Raw genomic sequence first — 19683 nt, 5'->3', positions numbered from 1 at the left:
TGAATTTCAGGACTTTTTAAGGCCTGAAATTCAGTTTTTGAAATGTAAGACATTTGAAGACTTTGACATTCCGCTTGTTCCAAATTCCGCATCGCAAATATACTTCACACAAGTTGCAATCCCAAAATGTACTGTTGTAAAACTTGCTCCAACACACTGTCATTTAACTTTTTTAAAATATTACCAGGATTTTTACAAGCAAATTTTTGAAAAGAGATTTTTTAATTGCACTTTTGTGAGAAAATATGAGTAAATGAACAAAATGTTTATTTGGTAAATTACAGGCGGCGGTATTTTGTGATTGTTTTGTCTATTGATGCATCTGTGGCATCAATAGATCTATTTATTGACTTCAAAATATTTCCACTGGAGGGATATTTCAGAAAATTACCACAACGCAATTTGTGTGCAAGTCTATACAGGTAAAAGCGATTTGTTAAAATAAAAGGAAAAAGTAGCACACTGGTGCAAAAATAATTCAGTTGCAATGTATGACCACCAACCTGATTTCAACAAGCAGAAAAGCAACACTGATCCTGAAACAATATTCCCAATCAGACAATCGGAATTGAGGGACACATTTACCATTTGTGTTAAGTTTAGGCTTACGATTAGGTATATGCACTTCTACATGAGTGTTATCCAACTGTTATTCCCCCTCGGACAGGAAAGTGGACCTCCATGAGCAGAACTGGACATACTGTATGAGCAGAACTGCCATAATGCATTGCAACAAGCAGATGGCAAGATGGCAGACAAGGCGAGAGAATAAGACTTGAATGAAAAGTTTTGAAAATGAAAAGTGTTTTATTCAATGTCAGTTATTAAACATTTCTTTTTATTTTGTTTAGGAAATGTTTGGGAATTGTATTGATTAATCATATTATGCAATTAAATTATTTATAATTATTAAACATATTTTTAAAATAAATGTTTTGCACTATTTTATCTACTTTAATGTGCAGAAGTTTGGGGTTTGGTACAGTTTTTGAAGCTAGTTATGCCCACCAAAAAAAAAAAAAGCAGTTTAAAAAGTAATTTTGTAAAATAATATAAGAATGTAAGTGTTTTCGATTTAAATCAAATTTGATAACAAATCTAAGCCTTTAAGTTGCAATTGCTCCAATATCCAGCATCATACAATCCTTCTGAAATCAGATTAATGTGCTATTAATATGATTGTCTGCTATATAAACATTTCTCCTTATAAATCGTCATTATCAATGCTACAAAAAACAAGAAAGCATCTGCAGCCCCACACATTTAGACTATTATTAAATAGTGCAAAAACTGAGGTTTTGCTTGTTGGTACCAAATCAACACTTTCCAAAACTGTCAGCTTGTCACTTTCTATTGGCGACTGTTCCATTCATCCCTCTAAACAGGTTAAGAGTCTGGGTGTCATCCTTGAAAGCACCCTATCTTTTGATTCTTACATCAATAACATCACCCGCTCTGCTTACTTCCACCTACCAACATTAACCGACTCCGCCCTTCTCCTACCCCCCATGCCACTGCTGTTCTTATCCATTGCCTTGTCACATCTCGTTCAGATTACTGCAACTCCCTTCTCTTTGGTCTCACTTATAAATTCCTCAGTAAGCTTCAGTTGGTCCAGAGCTCAGCTGCCGTATCATAACCAGAACCCCTTCTTCTCATCACATCACCCCTCTCCTGCAGCAGCTTCACTGGTTACCAGTGTAATTTTGCTGTTAACATTTAAAGCCATCCACAATCTCGCCCCTCCATATTTGTCTGCCCTCATACACACTTCTTTGTCCCATTCAGCCAGTTTGCTCCCCGGCCTTGGAACTCACTACTACCTGCCATCAGAAACAATGACTCCTTTACATTTTTCTAAACAAGGCTTATTTTAGATGGCTTTGAAGTATCTGCACTATTGTTATGTATAATTTTATATTATTTCCCTTGTTATTTTATTGCTCTTGTTTTATTGTATGGTGTCCTTGAGTTGCCAGAAAGGCACATTTAAATACAATTTATTATTATTATTATTATTATTATTATTATTATTATTATTGTTATTATTATATAATTTACACAAAGTTAAGTATTTATTTAATTTATGTAGAAGTCTGGCTGTATTTTGCTACAGTAAAAATACATTTCTTTTAAAAAAAACTTTTAAATAGAAGTGAATATGTACTTTTCTTATTAAAATTTTAGAACATTTCAACTCTTTTAACATATAAAACCATGAACATGAAATGTGTCTCATACAGAAGTATTGCTTGTGTGGAGTTTCAAATCATTGGCGGACAAGCTTCCATAATAATTAGGATGCCGCCTTAGTAGTCAGTCAGAACCAGAGCTTCTAAGTGTGCGCTTCACATATAATGTTCACAGACATAGAAAGGAAATACGGGACAGACGGGTGGGAGAAGAAGACATACAGTATGACACACTCTGAGCACTGACACATTTTCAACTGAGAAGCTTCCAGTTAGCCTGGCATTCCTATGGTTACCATAGAGATAGAGGATCAGAGGAGATGAGGATCAGAGGGGAAAAGACGGTGGCACATTCTGCTGCCCCCTGGTGGATGTGCGCAGCATTGTCAAAGAGAAAAAAAAAACAAAGGGAGAACTCATCCAACTGGAACTCATCCAAGTTTTTTTGGCTGGTTTGTGTGTTTGCATGCGTTCGTGCGCACATTCTAACGTCTGAGTCTTCCATGCGCAGGTTGGAGAGATCGAGGAGCAGCTCACCACCGCCAGGAGGGAATTAGCTAAATCTGAGGAGGCCAATCAGAAGCTGCAGAGGGATGTGAAAGAGGTGGGTCAGAAGTCAAGTTCTCATCGAGAGAACTTCGAAACAACATCCAGAGACCCATGTCATGCAAACATGGTCCCTCCTCCTTTCCCATCTAGAAGGGTTTCCTGCCACAGCGCAGTGATTAATTGCCAGTAAAGTGCTCTAGTTGTTGATGGGTGTGCCTGTCAGCCAAAGCCAAAATCAATCAAACTGCCAACAAAATAATCAGCTGTCTATCTGACATTCCTCATGGAAGAAGTCTAATTTTCTGTATAATAGAAGCAAACCATACATGCCAACTTGGCAGCAGCACTGATTTCATGTCCCCGACTTACGGAATCGCTGGTGGCTACCGTGTTGGCTTGGTTTTACTTTTAAGTTGGACGCCTTTAGCAGATATTTGTGGCTGCTATATGTCATGAAGTACAGTCTTAAAGGGATAGTTCACTCAAAAATGTATTAAATATGTAAATGAAAACTCACTATTTACTCATCCTCAAGTGATTCCAAACCTTTATGATTTGTATTATTCTGTTGAACACATAAAATATATAGATATTGAAGAAAGCTAAAAACCTCTAACTATCAACTTCCATAGTAGGAAAACAAACACAACTGACGTCAATGGTTACACATTTCTAGTATTCAAAATATCTGCTTTTGTGTTCAACAGAAGAAAGCATCAAGGTTTGAAACGAGTAAACGATGACCATGATCAATTTTGGGTGAACTACCCCTTTACACCTGAAAAATAAAGCGCTTTTTTCTTTTGTTGTTGTTTTCACAACAAGTATCTTTCATCACCTCCCCTACAGCAATTATATTATAATAATATTTGTTGTAAATCTTTTTGGTTTTGCAATAACTGTTCATTGTCAGCGCCATTTGAAGTAAACAGTTCCTGCAGAACTGCTGTCTAGACGGATGCCCAACCCTATTAATGTAACTGAATGGTCTAATTCTGATGGTTTAGTTCGTGTTTGTATTTTTGCTGTAAGTTAAATATATGCTATTGTCTTTCAATCATTTTGACACTTTTTTAAACTCTCAAATTTGTCCACACCCTCAACCACAGGCGCTGTGTCAAAGAGAGGACATGGAAGAAAGAATCACCACCTTAGAGCGCAGGTAAACTTTGGTGCTTAAAATATGAAGCATTTACTAAATGTTATTCAATAAATTGCTTGATGCACAGCAAAAACAAAATGTATAAAATAAATATCATGTGAGTTTGCCTCAGTAGTGCATAATTGATTATAGACCCCTATTATATGAAATCTATTTAATTGATTTCTTCCATTTTTTTTCTGGACTTCATTATTGTAGTTAAAATAAACTTTACTAGTCAGACTAGTACAGTTATCTGAAACCATGAAACTTATTTAATTGAACAGAAGTTGTTTTAAAAAAATGACATTTTTTAAATCCTATGAAAACCCTATTAACCCTATGAAAAATGTTTTGTTTTTCTCATCTTATCAATAAACTAAAAATAGGACCAGATATTTTATTTTATTAATTTTTGTTCGTCTTAGTCACTTATTTATCAGGGGTTATCAACTTATCCAGTGTATGTTTTAAACAGCAGATACACTTCCAGCCTCAACCCATTACTGGAAAACACCCTTACACTCTCACATTCATACATATACTCATACACTATGGCCAATATAGATCATCCAATTCACTTAAACTTCATGTCTTTGGACTATGGGGGAAACACCAGGAGAAAACTCACACCAACACAGGGAGAACATGCAAACTCTACAAAGAAATGCCAACTGGCCCAGCTGAGACTCGAACCAGCTGCCTTCTTGCTGTCAGGCCCCAGTGCTAAAATTTTATTTTATTTTACTTTTTTTATTTTACTTAATTTAATTTTACTTTATTTGATTTTACTTTATTTTACTTTTTTTATTTTACTTTACTTTATTTAATTTAATTTTATTTAATTTTATTTATTTATTTTTATTTATTTTATTTTATTTTTTTTTATTATTATTTTTATTTTTATTTTTTTTTATTTTATTATCCACTGTGTTTCCCAGAGATGGGTTGCGGCTGGAAGGGCATCTGCTTGGTAAGTTGCTGGATGCTGAATAAGTTGCTGGATAAGTTGGCGGTTCATTCTGCCGTGGCGACCTCAGATTAATAAAGGTACTAAGCCGAAAAAGAAAATGAATGAATGAATGAATTATCCACTGTGAGATTCTACTTGTGCATTACATGGCAATAGCCTTTCTCACATACAATGGAAGACAAAGACTGAAATGAATCTTAGATCAGCTCTGAAAATAAAGTCCAAGTGTTAATAAGCAGTTTAGGTAGACAAAACCACATGGTCATATGTGCTGTAGTATGCTTGTGAAGAAAACCAATTCAAGAGTTCACACTTAGCTGATGATTAGTAGTGTAAAGTAGTAGTGTATTAGTAGTGTATTTAGCTTATAATCCTTTAGTATTAGGATCCTTGAGCCCCGGGCTCACCCCTGTTTAGTCAGAAGAGAGGGGAGCCTCAAATAGGTCCTGAAAGCTCCCCCTCCTTTTTTTCTCCTTTTTATTCACAGGATGTGTTAGAATTTATCTGATTAGTTGGTTGTGTGATTGTTGATGCGAGACCAGCCATGGTCAATCATCTGCACATGATCCTCTTGAAATTTGTTTTTAAAACATCACAAAAAGAGCCACCGGATTGTCCCTATCTAAAAAAAAGTCTTTAGTTGCACAGGTGTATTTGTGGGAATTGCCAAAAAATAGTATGAGTTAATAATATATTTTATGTAAAAATTTATTAAAATATTAAGTAAAGATCATGTTCAATGAAGACATGTTGTAAATTTTTATAATTAAATATTGCATAATTATATCAGTACTTAAGGTTTAGTAATATGTACTGATAAAAACTTAATCTGGACATCGTTAAAGGTCATTTTCCCAGCATTGAGATGTTTTTGCACCCTCAGATCACATATTTTTTCAAATAGTTGCATCTGCAAACCATATGTCAATGGAAAGCTTATTTACTTGGCTTTCATATCATGTACAAATCTCAATAAAAAATGCATCCCTTAAAACTAGTTTTGTGTTTACATTGATTATTATATTGATACTATATAAAATTTCTGAGGAAAGGGTATTAGTATGCTGTCTGAATAAGATTTGGCGTTTTGGATACCATCATGAAATTTCATTCATCCATTATCTGCAAGTCGTTCATACATTTCAGTCATCCATTATCTGCAAGTCTGCAAAAGTAGACCAACATCTTTCAACACACAATTTTTTTTTTTTTTTTTTTACTAGGAATAAGTGACTAGTTTTTTATTTTTATTTTTTCATTATTCCATTGATAACAAAAAAAAAAAAAAAAAAAAAAACAAGTGACAGACATTTCATTCTGTTACAAGGTGATGATTGGAGTAATGAAAAAATGCAATTTGATGCACAGATTTCGCATTGACATACAATTTAAACCGACAGTTTTAGACAGAAACATTTGACATGATGCGTTTTAATGTGGATTAGCTGGACCACACTTTGAAGAGCCACAGATAGAGCTGCAGTTTTGATGTACAGATCTTCAGCATGTGTGTGTTTTTTGTGTGCAGGTACCTCAGTGCCCAGAGGGAGGCAACCTCTCTCCATGACATCAAAGACAAACTGGAGAACGAGCTCGCCAGCAAAGAGTCTTTATACAGACAGGTACAACTAAAGGGAAATCATGTACAGACACACATGAAAGGTGTAACTATTGAAGGAACATTTAGCTGTGTGTTCATCTACAGGAGTCTCTGGGGCTTATTGTCAGGAAATGGCGCCATTTGTGCTCGAAGATTTGGATTTGTTGTTAGTTTATTTGAAGTGGTTTGAAGGCCTTTCTTGTTGAACTTTTTAGAAATCTTTTATATTTTAACACCTGAGGTTCAGGAGTGGTTTATAACTAGCACTTTCATTTCATTGTCAACAAATAGACCAGTATTTATTTCATATTAAACACGACATGAATGAGAGTGCATGGGTGTTTCTCAGTACTGGGAAGGGCATCCGCTGAGTAAAACATATGCTGGATAAGTTGGCGGTTCAATCCGCAGTGGTGACCACCGATAAAATAAAGGGACTAAGCCATAGGTGAATGAACTAAGAAATAAACAACAAGAGTTTTCTCACAAGTTTAAGTTTGAAAGATTTATTATTTGTCTTTGATTTATTTTCCCAGTTCTGGGTTGCGGCTGGAAGGGCATCCACTGCGTAAAACATATGCTGGATAAGTTGCCGGTTCATTCCGCTGTGGCGAACCCTGATTAGTAAAGGAACTTAGCCGAAAGGAAATAAATTAATGACTTTTATGTCTATTGAAAAAAAGCAGAGAATCAGTGCATTTTTATTTATTTTAAAGTATAATTAACAATATTGTTTTTAAGTTTGAGGTCAGTGTGTTTTTTAGCATAAAGGCTGATTTTACTTGACCAAAAATACAGTAAAAACTAATATTGTGGACTATTGTTTAATTTTTGGATTATGTAAGAGCGATTAATATTGTTTTTCAGCTTAGAATATTAATGGCACCTTGAAACATTTCTTATTATCAGAGTTAAAAACAGTTGTGCTGCTTAATAGTTTAATCATAATGCTTAATTCTTTAGGATTCGCTGCTGAATCAATAGTTTAAAAGAACAACATTTATTTAAAAAAAGTTTATTTTCAATAAAGTACACTCTCAGAAATAAAGGCACAAGGGCTGTCACTGGGGCAGTATCTTTATAAAAGGTACATATTTGTTCCTAAAGAGTCCTTAATGGTATCTCAAAGGTACATATCAGAGGTACCAATATGGACTCTTCAGGTACAAATATGTACCTTTTATAAAGGTACTGCCCCAGTGACAGCCCTTGTGCCTTTATTTCTGAGAGTTTAAAAGCTGTTAATGTCATTTGTGAACAATTTTATTATTTTTTGCTAAAGAAAAGTTTAAACGTTAATAAATAAAAATAAAATGCACTGATCTCTAAAGGGTAATCTGTATATTATTTAACCCTTATGTACTGTTGAGGATGTTTTCATCCACTCGGGGGTGATTCTATCTTAATTTGGCCATAACTTTTTTTGTGTTTTAGCTTGCAGAATGATTTTGGTGACAAATCATATTATTATAATACTTTATTTTTGACTTCCATTATAAACACTTTTTTTTATTATTTCAAAGCCATGACATCATATAATCATCCATTTCTGATTGTTGGTGGTTTTCCCTGTTGGGAAGAGATAAAATTAGTAATTTTTACTGTTGATCATCACTTGGCATCATTAGCCTTTTAGATAGGCCTGTGCAACAAAAGCTTAGTTTCTGGATTTTATATGGAGTAAAATAACAAATGAATGTGTGTATGGGTGTATGAGTGATCTTTGCACACTTACCTTAATGTGTCTAAGAAAATCAAAATATGCATCACAGCTCTAAGAAATACATGGAGTAAAAAAAAAAAACAAAGACAGTGTGTTTATGCACCATCAAATGTGGTTATAATGGAAGTCAATGGGGGAAAAATAAAATCTAACAATGCATCAAAGCTAATGTTGTTACTAATCAATGTCCAGGACTTTGATAAAAGGTAAAAAAATCTACAATTACTTTTTATATTGAAAATACATATTTTTTCTGTGTTTTTTTCTCCAAATCATTGACATAATTTATGAATTTGGCAATTAAAGACTTAAAATCCTGTCATTTTCTAAACAATTTAGTAGTTTTAATCAAGACTGAGGTTTATTAACAGATTTATGCAAAAATCAGATGCATTTTTACAGCAGTTTAATTCAGTGGATGTTTTCTTCCCTAACATAACAAAGTAGTACATTTAAACTGCGCACAAGGGTTAAATTACATAACCCTTTAATATGCGCTAATAAAAATGTAAACATCCAAACTTTTAAAACACAAATTATTTATTGTGGTAATTTGAAATCTATTTGATCGTTTTTTCTTTTGCATATGATAAAAAATTTCCAAATATTTGACCCTTACATTTTTTAAATATTCTTTTTCCAAAGATATGTACTTATCGAGTAGATGTACTCCAGATTGAGACATTCCTGGCTGTGGAACATCACATCAATGTTTAAAGTATAGCTAAATTACTGTTTGCTTTTAAATCTAAGTGAATTATTTTTGGTTGAGGAGGTCTGTAATTGTGGCTTTAAGAATGTAGAATCTGTTTCCAGACTCTCTGATATGCCTGGACGTGTTGCTTTTACATAACATGTTTTTTTGATGTTCATACTTATGTGAATGATCACTTGTTATAGAAAATCTAAAGACTAATTTTAAGACGAGACACTGCAAGCAAAAACACATTTTTCCATGCACCTGTCAGTCTGATTTAAAGAAATACACTTCCAAATGTTCCTTCTGTTGCACTGTATTGATTTGTGTCTATACATTTCATTTACAATACTCATTTTGAATGCACTAAACCTCCAGTTCAGCACTTTAATACCAAACCTCACAGTTTCATTCCTCTCTACATCTTTACAGATGGATTTGTCCATACATAATTGACCTGACTGTGCACATTTTTAGTGACCAAATTTTAGTTTTGTCAGTTAACAGTATTTCTGAATAATTGAGTGAACCTCTGAATATATTATGTCAAAACAATGAAATTCTAACTAGCATATATGTTATATAACATGTCATTTGCATATTTAAATGTAACATTTTAGAATAGTTATAATACAAAAATGTTTTCAATTCTTAATGTACAGTACATCAACATGGATAAACAGGAAAAAGATAAGAAGTCATAGCAATATTTTAGTTGGGTCAACTTTTTCAGCATATTAGGCATATATTTAAATATAGATAAATATATAGATATAGATAAATATTAATGTGCTTTTCCACTGCATAGTTTGGCACAGTCTAGTTTAATTTATGGCATATAATATATGAAATTAGTATTTCTTAAAATTCCACCTTGGATATAGTTTCAAGCTAGATTTACCACCAATAACAAGATGTACTGTATGCACACTGCTAATCATGATTGGTCTGAGAAAATTATCTTTATCAATTGTCATACTAGTGTCGTTAGATACACAACAGGAAACATCAAACCCTCCACATTTAACTGCAGCTTCTAATGCTGTATTGTTGGCTTGTATGACTAAGACATTTTTAAAAGACATCTGAAATAGCAGCATCATGGTCTGTTGAAGAGATTCAGTCATTCATGCTGGATAAGTTGGGGGTTCATTCCTCTGTGGCGACCCTAAAGGGACTAAGTGTGAATGAGTAAGTATGGGTGTTTCCCAGTACTCGGTTGCAGCTGAAAGGGCATCCGCTGTGGAAAACATATGCTGGATTAGTTGGCGGTTCATTCCGCTGTGGCAACCTCTGATGAATAAAGGGACTAAGCCGAAGGAAAATGAATGAAAACGATGATATCACGACAGAAGAGGTGGAGTAACTGTAGCAATAATCCCCCCCCCCCCACTTTAACTGCAGTGGAAATGCAAACCAAGCCAAGTAAAACCAAACCGAAACAAGAACTGTGCTGTACCATGCAGTGAAAAATCGACTATAGTTTTTTTTTTTTACTTTATATACACACACAATCAGTGTTTTTTTTTTTTTTACCTGACAACATTTTTGCTCTTATTTTAATTCTTTATTTAGTGGCCTTTCCAGTGAAAAAAATTACTTTTACAACACAAACAAAGCATTTTTTCCTAATGTGACTATTCTTCTTTTGGTGTTTTTTTTATTATTACCTTGTCCTCATTGTTTTGTTACTCCTCACCTCAGAGTGAAGAGAAGAACCGGCAGCTTCAGGAGCGACTGGATGATGCCAAACAGAAGCTCCAGCAGACCCTCCAGAGGGCTGAGACGCTGCCCGAGATCGAGGCTCAGCTCGCCCAAAGGGTGGCGGCGCTCAATAAGGTGTGTTCGGATCTGCTTGTCTGTTTTTTGCTTTGAGAACAGGTCAGAACTATGTTAAAATACATTTTAACCTTGATCTGTTAATTTAGGCGGAGGAGCGGCATGGCAACTTTGAGGAGAGACTGAGACAGCTGGAGGCGCAACTTGAGGAGAAGAACCAGGAGCTGCAGAGGGTGAATCATCATCAACACTTTACGCTTTTTTATTTGTTGGTAGTGAGGTATTCTCAATATGCCTTAAGATGAGCTTAATGAAAAATGAAAACATAAATAAATCCATAATAATTCTTTCAATCATTTAAGTATCAAGTTGACATGAATATTATTATTTTGAGTATTTTTTATGTATTAGTTTTTTATCGTTTATTTATTATTTATTCTTTCGTTTTAAAAAAAATAGTTTGTGACCCTTGACCACAAAAACATTTAGATTTATGCATCACTTGACATCTGAATAAATAAGCGTTTCGTTCCAAGCTTTCCAAGCAAAAATTGCTCTTAAATTATTAGTGTTTAGCAATGCACATTACGAATCCAAAATTGTGTTTTTTATATATGTATGGCACGAAATTTACAAACCCACTTCATAGAATATGATCTTTAATTAATATATTTGTATTTTTTCACAATCACCAGCATTCTAGCCTATGCAGTTCGCTGGAGAACTACACATCTGCCACCACATGAACTACAACTACCACAATGCCTTGCACCAATCTACACCCGCTACAGCTGACAATAATCCGGATACTCACTCATACACACAGCTGAAATTCTCAGTGATTACTAGGATTATAAACACAGTACACACACCTCTTTGTTGTTGTTTACCTGTAACATTACGAAGCATTCTCCTAGTCTTTTTGAGTTTGACCCTTGCCTTGTTTCCTAGTTTACGTTGTTTGACGTCTCTATCAACCTCTTTACTAGTGGTGGGCAGAGCAAGGCTTCATGAAACACTGAAACGGATGAAGCAAATGTGTCAAAACCTTCGAAACAACCTTTTTACTAGTGGTGGGCAAAGAAAGGCTTCATGAAACACTGAAACAGTTTAAGCAAACGTGTCGAAGCTTCGCAACGTTACGAAACCTATTTCTACAGTGACACCTAATGGTAATTTTTTTAAATGTATTGCTCTGGAACAGCTCCAGCAACGAAACTCTTAAGCAAATTGAGGTATTAAACCCCACGTTGTAGAGTTGAGGTTTCAAGTGATTTAGTGAAGCGGTGTGTTCCTGACTAGCATGCAGAGATAAGGGGTTCGACACCAGGGTGATGCAGCTATAGATGTTCGTTTTTAAATGTTCAATTCTTGTAACGTGTTTTGTTTTAACATTGGTATAACATCCGTACAAACACTTTGTAAATAAATATGTCTTGTTTTGGTCATCAAAACTAACAATGTTAAAATACAATAAGTGGCGACGTGGTGGCGCAGTGGGTAGCACGTTCGCCTCACAGCAAGAAGGTCGCTGGTTCGAGTGTGTTTAAAAAGAATGTGCTGAATAAGTTGGTGGTTCATTCCACTCTGGTGACCCCGGATTAATAAAGGAAAAAAATGTGAATGAATGAAAATACACTAAGTAATAATTTCAGAATTTTTGTACGAGTCAGGGTTTGAACTCAGGCAATTTGCAGCACAGTTAATCTTAGCAAGCAAAAGGTCCACTAAGCCACATGAGACGTTTTTTCCAACCTTGTCAATCAAACGCAGATTCACCAGGTCTTGAAATGCTTCTGAAATGATCGATGCTTTGACCTTTGACATGGTCTGGGTGTTTCGAAGTACTTTGACCACGTGACCTGGTTGGCTTGGATCATGATTCGGTGCAGTGTTTTAATAACACTTGCATTTCGGGATATCGACATTGTGTTGAAACGTCAGTTTCACGTCAGCCATCCCAACTCTTTGCCTGTGACCTTGACTAAACTTCTGGATTACCCTTATTCTCCTGTTTGTATCTGTTGACCATTGCCTGCCTGACAGTTCTTAATAAAACTGCACATGGATCCTCATCTTTGTTGTTTAGCATCCCCTTAATTTGCAGTAATTTTTTTGACATAAAAAGAAAATATATCATCTTGACTCACACAATGTATTTTTTGCATTTGCCAAAAATATACTTTTGCAACATACAGTAGTATGATTGGTTTTGTGGTCCAGGGTCACATATTTTATATATATTTATAAATATATATGGCGTTTTAATTTTTTTGCTTATTTGTTTATTTATTTATGGCAAAATGATCAAATTTAAATTAAATTAAATTTAACATTTTTAATCATCTTTTATTGTATTGTTATTTTATATAGTTTTAATCTTAATAGTGTTTTGTTTTATATTTTATTTTTAGTGTAAATTATATATATATATATATATATATATATATATATATATATATATATATATATATATATATATATATATATATATAAATGCTTATAAAGAATTCAAGTGCTTCGCTAATTAAGGTGGATCCACAGGTTAAGTTTTTTTTTAAACAAACTCATTTCTCATTTCTTTGTCATTCAATTTTCCCTCAGGCAAGGCAGAGGGAGCGCATGAATGATGAACACAATAAACGTCTCTCCGACACGGTGGACAAGCTTCTGTCCGAGTCCAATGAGAGACTTCAGCTGCACCTGAAGGAGAGAATGGCTGCCCTCGAGGAGAAGGTGTGATCCGTTTCCACCATTTCAGATTTGATTTCTTGAAAAAAAAAAAAAAACACTGCATGCCTCGAGAGAAAGCTGAAAAATAGCCTTGACATGTCACCACGTCTTTGAAGTTTTCCTCAAACTCCAGATGTGGCTTCAGCTATGTGTGCGCCTAATAGAAGCTCCAGGCTTCCTCCTTGTGTCCTCCTTCATATTTTCAGCACAAAAGCAGGTGTTGTGTGCGCAGTGCATTTCTGCTTAGACAACTCATGATGAATGGCTGAAGCGTAATTTACGCTTGATGGTAGAAACAGAAGATGTGTGACTGAAGACTGAAGAACGGTGTAGGAAAGCTGCTTATTTTACAAATTAACTAGTTAACTGCTGTAGGTAAAGGGTTAGTTCACCTAAAAATTCAAATCAGCCCATGATTTATTCACCTTTAAGGCATCTTTGGTGCATACAAATATACCTTTATACCTGTATACCTTTCTTCATTTAGTCAAATCCAATTGGAGTTATTTTATAACCCTACAATGACAACAAGTGGGTGTTTCTCTTCAAACGCCCAAAACATAGACGTCATCATCATCATCATCATAATTTTCATCAGCTTATCCGGGGCCGGGTCGCGGGGGCAGCAGTCTTATGACAGAACTCCAGACTTCCCTCTCCCCAGACACTTCCTCCAGCTCCTCTGGGGTGATCCCGAGGGGTTCTCAGGCAAGCCGAGAGACATAGTTCCTCCGGCGTGTCCTGGGTCTTCCTCGAGGCCTCTGCCTGATGGGACGTGCCTGGAACACCTCCCTAGGTAGGCGTCCTGGAGGCATCCGAAACAGATGCCCAAACCACCTCAGCTGACTTCTCTCAATGTGGAGAAGCAGTGGCTCTACTTCGAGCTCCTCCCGGGTGACAGAGCTCCTCACCCTGTCTATAAGGGTGCGCCCTGCCACCCTGCACCCACCATTTTAGCTGCTTGTTTCCGAGATCTTGTCCTTTCGGTCACGACCCAAAGCTCATGATCATAGGTGAGAGTAGGAATGTAGATTGACCGGTAAATCGAGAGCTTTGCCTTTCGCCTCAGCTCCTTCTTCACCACAACGGACCAGTACATCGACAACATTACTGCTGCCGCTGCACCAATCTGCCTGTCAATCTCACACTCCATCCTTCCCTCACTGGTGAACAAAACCCCAAGATACTTGAACTCTTCCACCTGGGGTAAGGATTTTCCTCCAACCTGGAGATGACAAACCACCTTTTTCCGGTGGAGCACCATGGCCTCGGACTTGCTGATTTTCATCCTAAACGCTTCACACTCAGCAGCCAACCACCCCAGTGCATGCTGAAGGTCCATGTTCGAAAAAGCCAACAGAACGACATCATCTGCGAATAACAGAGATGAAACCCTGTGGTCACCGAACCAGACCCCCTCCAGCCCAAGGCTGTGCGAGCTGAAAGAGGATCACATGAGTTCTACTGTTGCTCCTATTGGCTGTTGCTCAAGAAAGTCGCTCTTCATTTGCATAAAATTGAAGATTCTCAACTTTGCCGTTTCACTCTGTCGCTCATGTACAGTAGACGGAGGTCGCCAGAAGTTGGTGGAAGTCACTCAATCTCCGTTGAAATGAATGCTCGCTTGTCGCTTTGCCACTTTGCTGCTAGAGCCACTCATAGTGTGAATGAGGCTTAAGGTAACTATCCGCAGAGCTTTTTCGAGTTGACCTTAAATCAGGTCAAGTGCAGTACCTGGGTTGAAAGTTAAGTCAACTCAAAAAAGCTCTGCAGCAAGTGGCCTTACAATTTTGAGTTGATTCAACTTTTTTTATTTATTTATTTTTTTACAGTGGATGCTATGCAGGGAAATGCTTACTATTCATGTAGCACTAAACTGCATTCTTAGTATGTCATGCACTAGAAGGCAGTCTCTAATAAGTGTGTGAATGACAGTTTGCGGAAGTTATGCAAAACTGATTCGTTTTAAATATAGATATTTATCTTTCAAAAATGCATTGGTTCACTATAAGAGAGAACTATTAACTCCCCTGTGTCGCATGAGGCTCTTTTTATTATGGATGGATGTGCTTTATTGCATTTGTTTTGAGCTGTTAAAGACAAACACCCATCCAGAGGGAACTTGAAAGAGCCAGGACATTTTCAGAAATAACTGATTTGATTCAACTGATGGAAAAAAGTCCTATCTACATAGGATGCATTGATGCTGTGTAAACCATAGGTTCATTTACATTTTTGGTGAAATCACTGTTAAAAAAATACTGGGTCCACACAATTTATTCATGCTGTCCAACACAAATCAGTTGTTAACTTAATTGTTTTATTATTATTATTATTATTATTATTATTATTATTATTATTATTATTATTATTGTGGATTAAACATACATTTATTTAAGTTGTCCCAAAATAACCTCAAGAATTGTTTTGATTCAGCTCATTTTAAATAGGTAGTTTGAACAAGAAGCAAAAATCTTATCTATTTGCTTTGAGGGAGTATAACTTATACTGTTACTGGTCCATATTTTGGATAAAAGGCCTGTTTTGGTGTTTAAAACTTGAAGAAGGTTTGGAGATCATTTTTTTAACACACAGAATTAAATGCATATGAATAAAAATCCTTTCATCATTTACTCAACCTTAAAGCTGTTGTAAGCCTGTATGATTTTGTTTTGAAGGTTAAACTATATAGAGATTATTAACATTATCTTGTTGTGTTTATTAAAAGAAATAATTTCATATAGCGCTTGAAGCTTTTTGAGTAAATGATGATTGTGTGTTTGTGAAATATGCATCTGAAAAGACAAGATGCCTTTCAAGTCTCGGAATGTAAAAAAGTTCTTTTAAGGTCATGGAAAAAATATATATCCCATAATATTATATTGTTATTCATTTTAATTTGCTTCAAATTTAGTCAAAAATGTTATTCAGAAATAACTTGAAATGGTCTTTCCATATCAACTAACTTTTATGTTTATGATTTAAAGTTGATGTCCCTACAAAATCAGCATGACGTGCGTGTTTTCATTTACGCTGAGTGCCTCAAGCTAAATTCTTGGATTCTTTTAACACTAGAACAACCACAGGGTAAAAAACAAAGTCACTCTCATTCACTCAGTTACAACCCTTGTTTGGTTATAAAACAGAATTAAATGGGGCATTTAGATCTATAATCTACAAATTTACCTATAATTTTTTATTTTATTTTCATTCGGCTTATGTTTTAGGTATAGAAGTTTTGGTCACAATGGATAACCGAAGGTGATGCACTGATGTTAAAAGATTAATTCACCCAAAAAATTAAAAGTTACTCATTATTTACTTTCCCTCATTTAATTTTTAAACCTTCTCTCTTCTGTTGAACACAAAAGAAAATATTTCAAAGAACGATGAAAACCTGTAAAGATTGACTTCCATAGAAGGAAAAGGTTACAGATTTCCAGCTTCAACAGAAAAAAAGAGACTCATAAAAGTATGAAATAACTTGAGGTTGAGTAAATGATGACAGAATGTTCAGTTTTGGGTGAACTATCCCTTTAAACAGGTATTACAGGCACAAAATGGCACGAATGATGGCATTCGAATATCATGCATGAGTGATGTGTTCGGTGTGCTTCACACTAAAAACAATAATGTCATGAAATTACTTTGTGAAGATAGTAGCATGAGATAATATTTTAGCCATTTCAAAAAAGTAAATACGCATTACTTTGGTAAATTGTACCTGCTGTTTTCTGCTCTGACGGTTCTAGAGAGGGACATTTAAACAAATGCTTTAGATATAGTTTTGATTATGAAAAGCACTCATTGTCACAATTGTAAACACACTTCAAGCTCATGTGTCTACAGATGGGCTATTTAAAAAGACAACAGACACATACTGTATATACTGTACCTATAGACATCAACTACATACAGTACTATATAATTGAAGGTTAACAATATTTATATGTAATAACTTCAACTGTTATAAGCCATTAGTAACTAGTTAATTAGTTAAATTTATTGTAACAAATAACCTTAACTTTTCTGATTTTGATTGTAATGGAATAATGTGTATTTATAAAGCGGCCTCAAAGCAACAATTATTGTAAAAAATGCTATACAAAGAAACTTAAGTTGATTTTGAAGCTCTGAGGATAAGACTAGTTGTTGGATGAATATTCAGCTGTTTGTGTATTGTTGCCGATTGCTAGCTTGATTCTGTCCATGCCAATGTCAGAGGTGGATTCTCTGGCAACACACAGATAATCACTTTACATGAGAAGCATCTGAGAGTTGAATGAATTTTCACGAATGTCTGGTTTAATGTCTTACAGAACGCTCTTTCTGAGGAACTCGCTAACATGAAGAAGATCCAAGACGATCTCTTAGCAAACAAGGTACATTCCTCCCTAATCTATCATGCTGTTGTGTAAAAGGAAAAAAGAGGTTGTGTTCACTTGACCTGTGTCCAGATGGCTGCATTATTGAATACTAATGTCTTATTCCTCACAGGATCAACTAATTGCAGAGCTGGAGAGGCTTCAGCTAGAGCTGGACCAGCTGAGAGGAAGACCTGGATCCTCTTACTCACGGTAGCACACATAGAAACACATTACATGGGGATGTTTAACCTGCTGGAGGTTTTAGTCATAACTAATACCTAATAAATCTGTGACATACTTAATAAATTGTCAAACATGGTCTTTTAAGATGATTTATCAAGTTTGTTACAGATTTTTTAGTTAATTTTTAACTTAAATTCAAAATCGAAAACTCTGTCATCCTTTGTTGATCATGAAAGAAGATATTTAGCAAAAGGTTGGAAGCTAGTAGCCAATGACACACAGTGTTACCAAAGTAATAAACTTCATTTTAAAATATAATGCTATAAATAATAACAAAAATAAAAATTATAAGTGGAACATTCAAAAAGCAACTCATGTAAACACCTTAATCATATCATTATCTTATCATTTTAAAAGTATCAATTTAGCACCTTTATTGAAATATTCCCAAGTGATACCCAACCCTCTAAATAACTGTAGCTTAGTGGAACATTAAAACATTTTAGAGCCCAGTCAGCCCACCAAACAATTGAACAGTCGGTTATGTCGATTAACAGGGTATTTGTTGAGGAATATGAGGTGATTTTGCCCATCAGGAATCATTTAGATTGTTAAAACCGGCTAATGTTATGTTGCCTGTAACTTTGGCTTTGACTGTTTTCCTTTAGATCTCTGCCAGGAAGTGCTCTAGAGCTGAGGTACTCTCAAGGAGGCGGGTCACTTCCTGCCGGCTCCACCACTCACCTAGAGCATTATGGAAACACCGGCACAGGGGGTGTGGTCAGACGGACTCATCGTGGACGCTGGAGTGGTGCCAGGGAGGATGCAAGCAAAGTAAGAACATTGTTAAACTAAATTTGGTTTGTTTATTTAAATTCAGCTCATGTGGATTGTCTGTGGCCAGTTGCCTTTGGTAGGTCTAATAAATCATTTTTTTCAATGTATTTAAACTGGATTATGGGGAATAAATAAAGTGAATTATGAACAAATTAAATAAAACAACATTCAATATTAAAAGAGAAAACATTGTTAAATGCACTTGATTAGTTATGCACCATTCTCTATTTTTTTTTAAAGTTGATTCCATTTGCAGTTTTTTACAGCAAACTGTCAGATTCCCACACAGATTTTTCAACTCTAAAAAAGTACATATTTTAATAAAATGAAATTATATAATTAAAAATAAAGAGTAAAACAATTATTTGACTTTAGCTTTGTGAACTTCAGATACAAAAACATATCTTTACAAGCAAATATAGTAGACAGGCTGCATAAAAAAACTGCTAATAATTACAATGTGCAAGCAATTAGTTATTATATTTCATGCATGATTCCGTGCCCTACAAAATCATTGCAAATGATCTACATGAATAAATTCCTTCCAAACGAAAGTTGTATTCATATCACAATATACTGTTTATTGCAGAAAAACTAAATATTGCAATGGCAAGTTTTTCAAAATTGTGCAGCTCTAGTCTGAATTTTACTAAAGACCATGGCTGACCCTAATGACCTGTTTTTTCACGTATGAGCTGGAGTGACCAATCAAATCTTTTTGGCTGGAGACTTCCAGTCACTCCCATTGATTTTTAGACATTAAAATGGCTTGTTAAGCTGCTTGATGTTGCAAACTGATATTTTTATATTTTACTATTCTACCTTTTATGTATATTCACAAACACACATTTGTAGAGCAAATTTTAGTCATTTCTCTCATATGCAACTGAATCAAAAGTTCTGAAACAA

At 35.1% G+C, this 19683-nt stretch overlaps 1 protein-coding gene across 6 annotated transcripts in view; it reads left to right on the top strand.

Moving 5' to 3' along the window:
- The window catches only part of ppfia3 (PTPRF interacting protein alpha 3), a 77199-nt gene that overhangs the window by 23895 nt on the left and 33621 nt on the right, over positions 1-19683 (top strand). For all 6 annotated transcript variants that reach the window (XR_015480890.1, XR_015480889.1, XR_015480888.1 and 3 more), the window contains 9 exons: positions 2704-2796; positions 3851-3903; positions 6384-6477; positions 10580-10714; positions 10804-10887; positions 13259-13390; positions 17707-17769; positions 17885-17964; positions 18606-18771. Coding sequence is in view for 3 of the 6 variants with exons in the window: in XM_087244607.1 (XP_087100733.1) it covers positions 2704-2796; positions 3851-3903; positions 6384-6477; positions 10580-10714; positions 10804-10887; positions 13259-13390; positions 17707-17769; positions 17885-17964; positions 18606-18771 (900 nt within the window). In the remaining 3 variants the exon portion in view is untranslated. The remainder of the gene's footprint in view (positions 1-2703; positions 2797-3850; positions 3904-6383; positions 6478-10579; positions 10715-10803; positions 10888-13258; positions 13391-17706; positions 17770-17884; positions 17965-18605; positions 18772-19683) is intronic.

The sequence above is a fragment of the Danio rerio genome, chromosome 3, assembly GCF_052040795.2.
Source record: "Danio rerio strain M-AB ecotype USA chromosome 3, GRCz13ab, whole genome shotgun sequence".
Classification (NCBI taxonomy): domain Eukaryota; kingdom Metazoa; phylum Chordata; class Actinopteri; order Cypriniformes; family Danionidae; genus Danio; species Danio rerio.
Note: the sequence above shows the minus strand (reverse complement) of the source record. Positions and strands in the feature narration are given on the sequence as shown.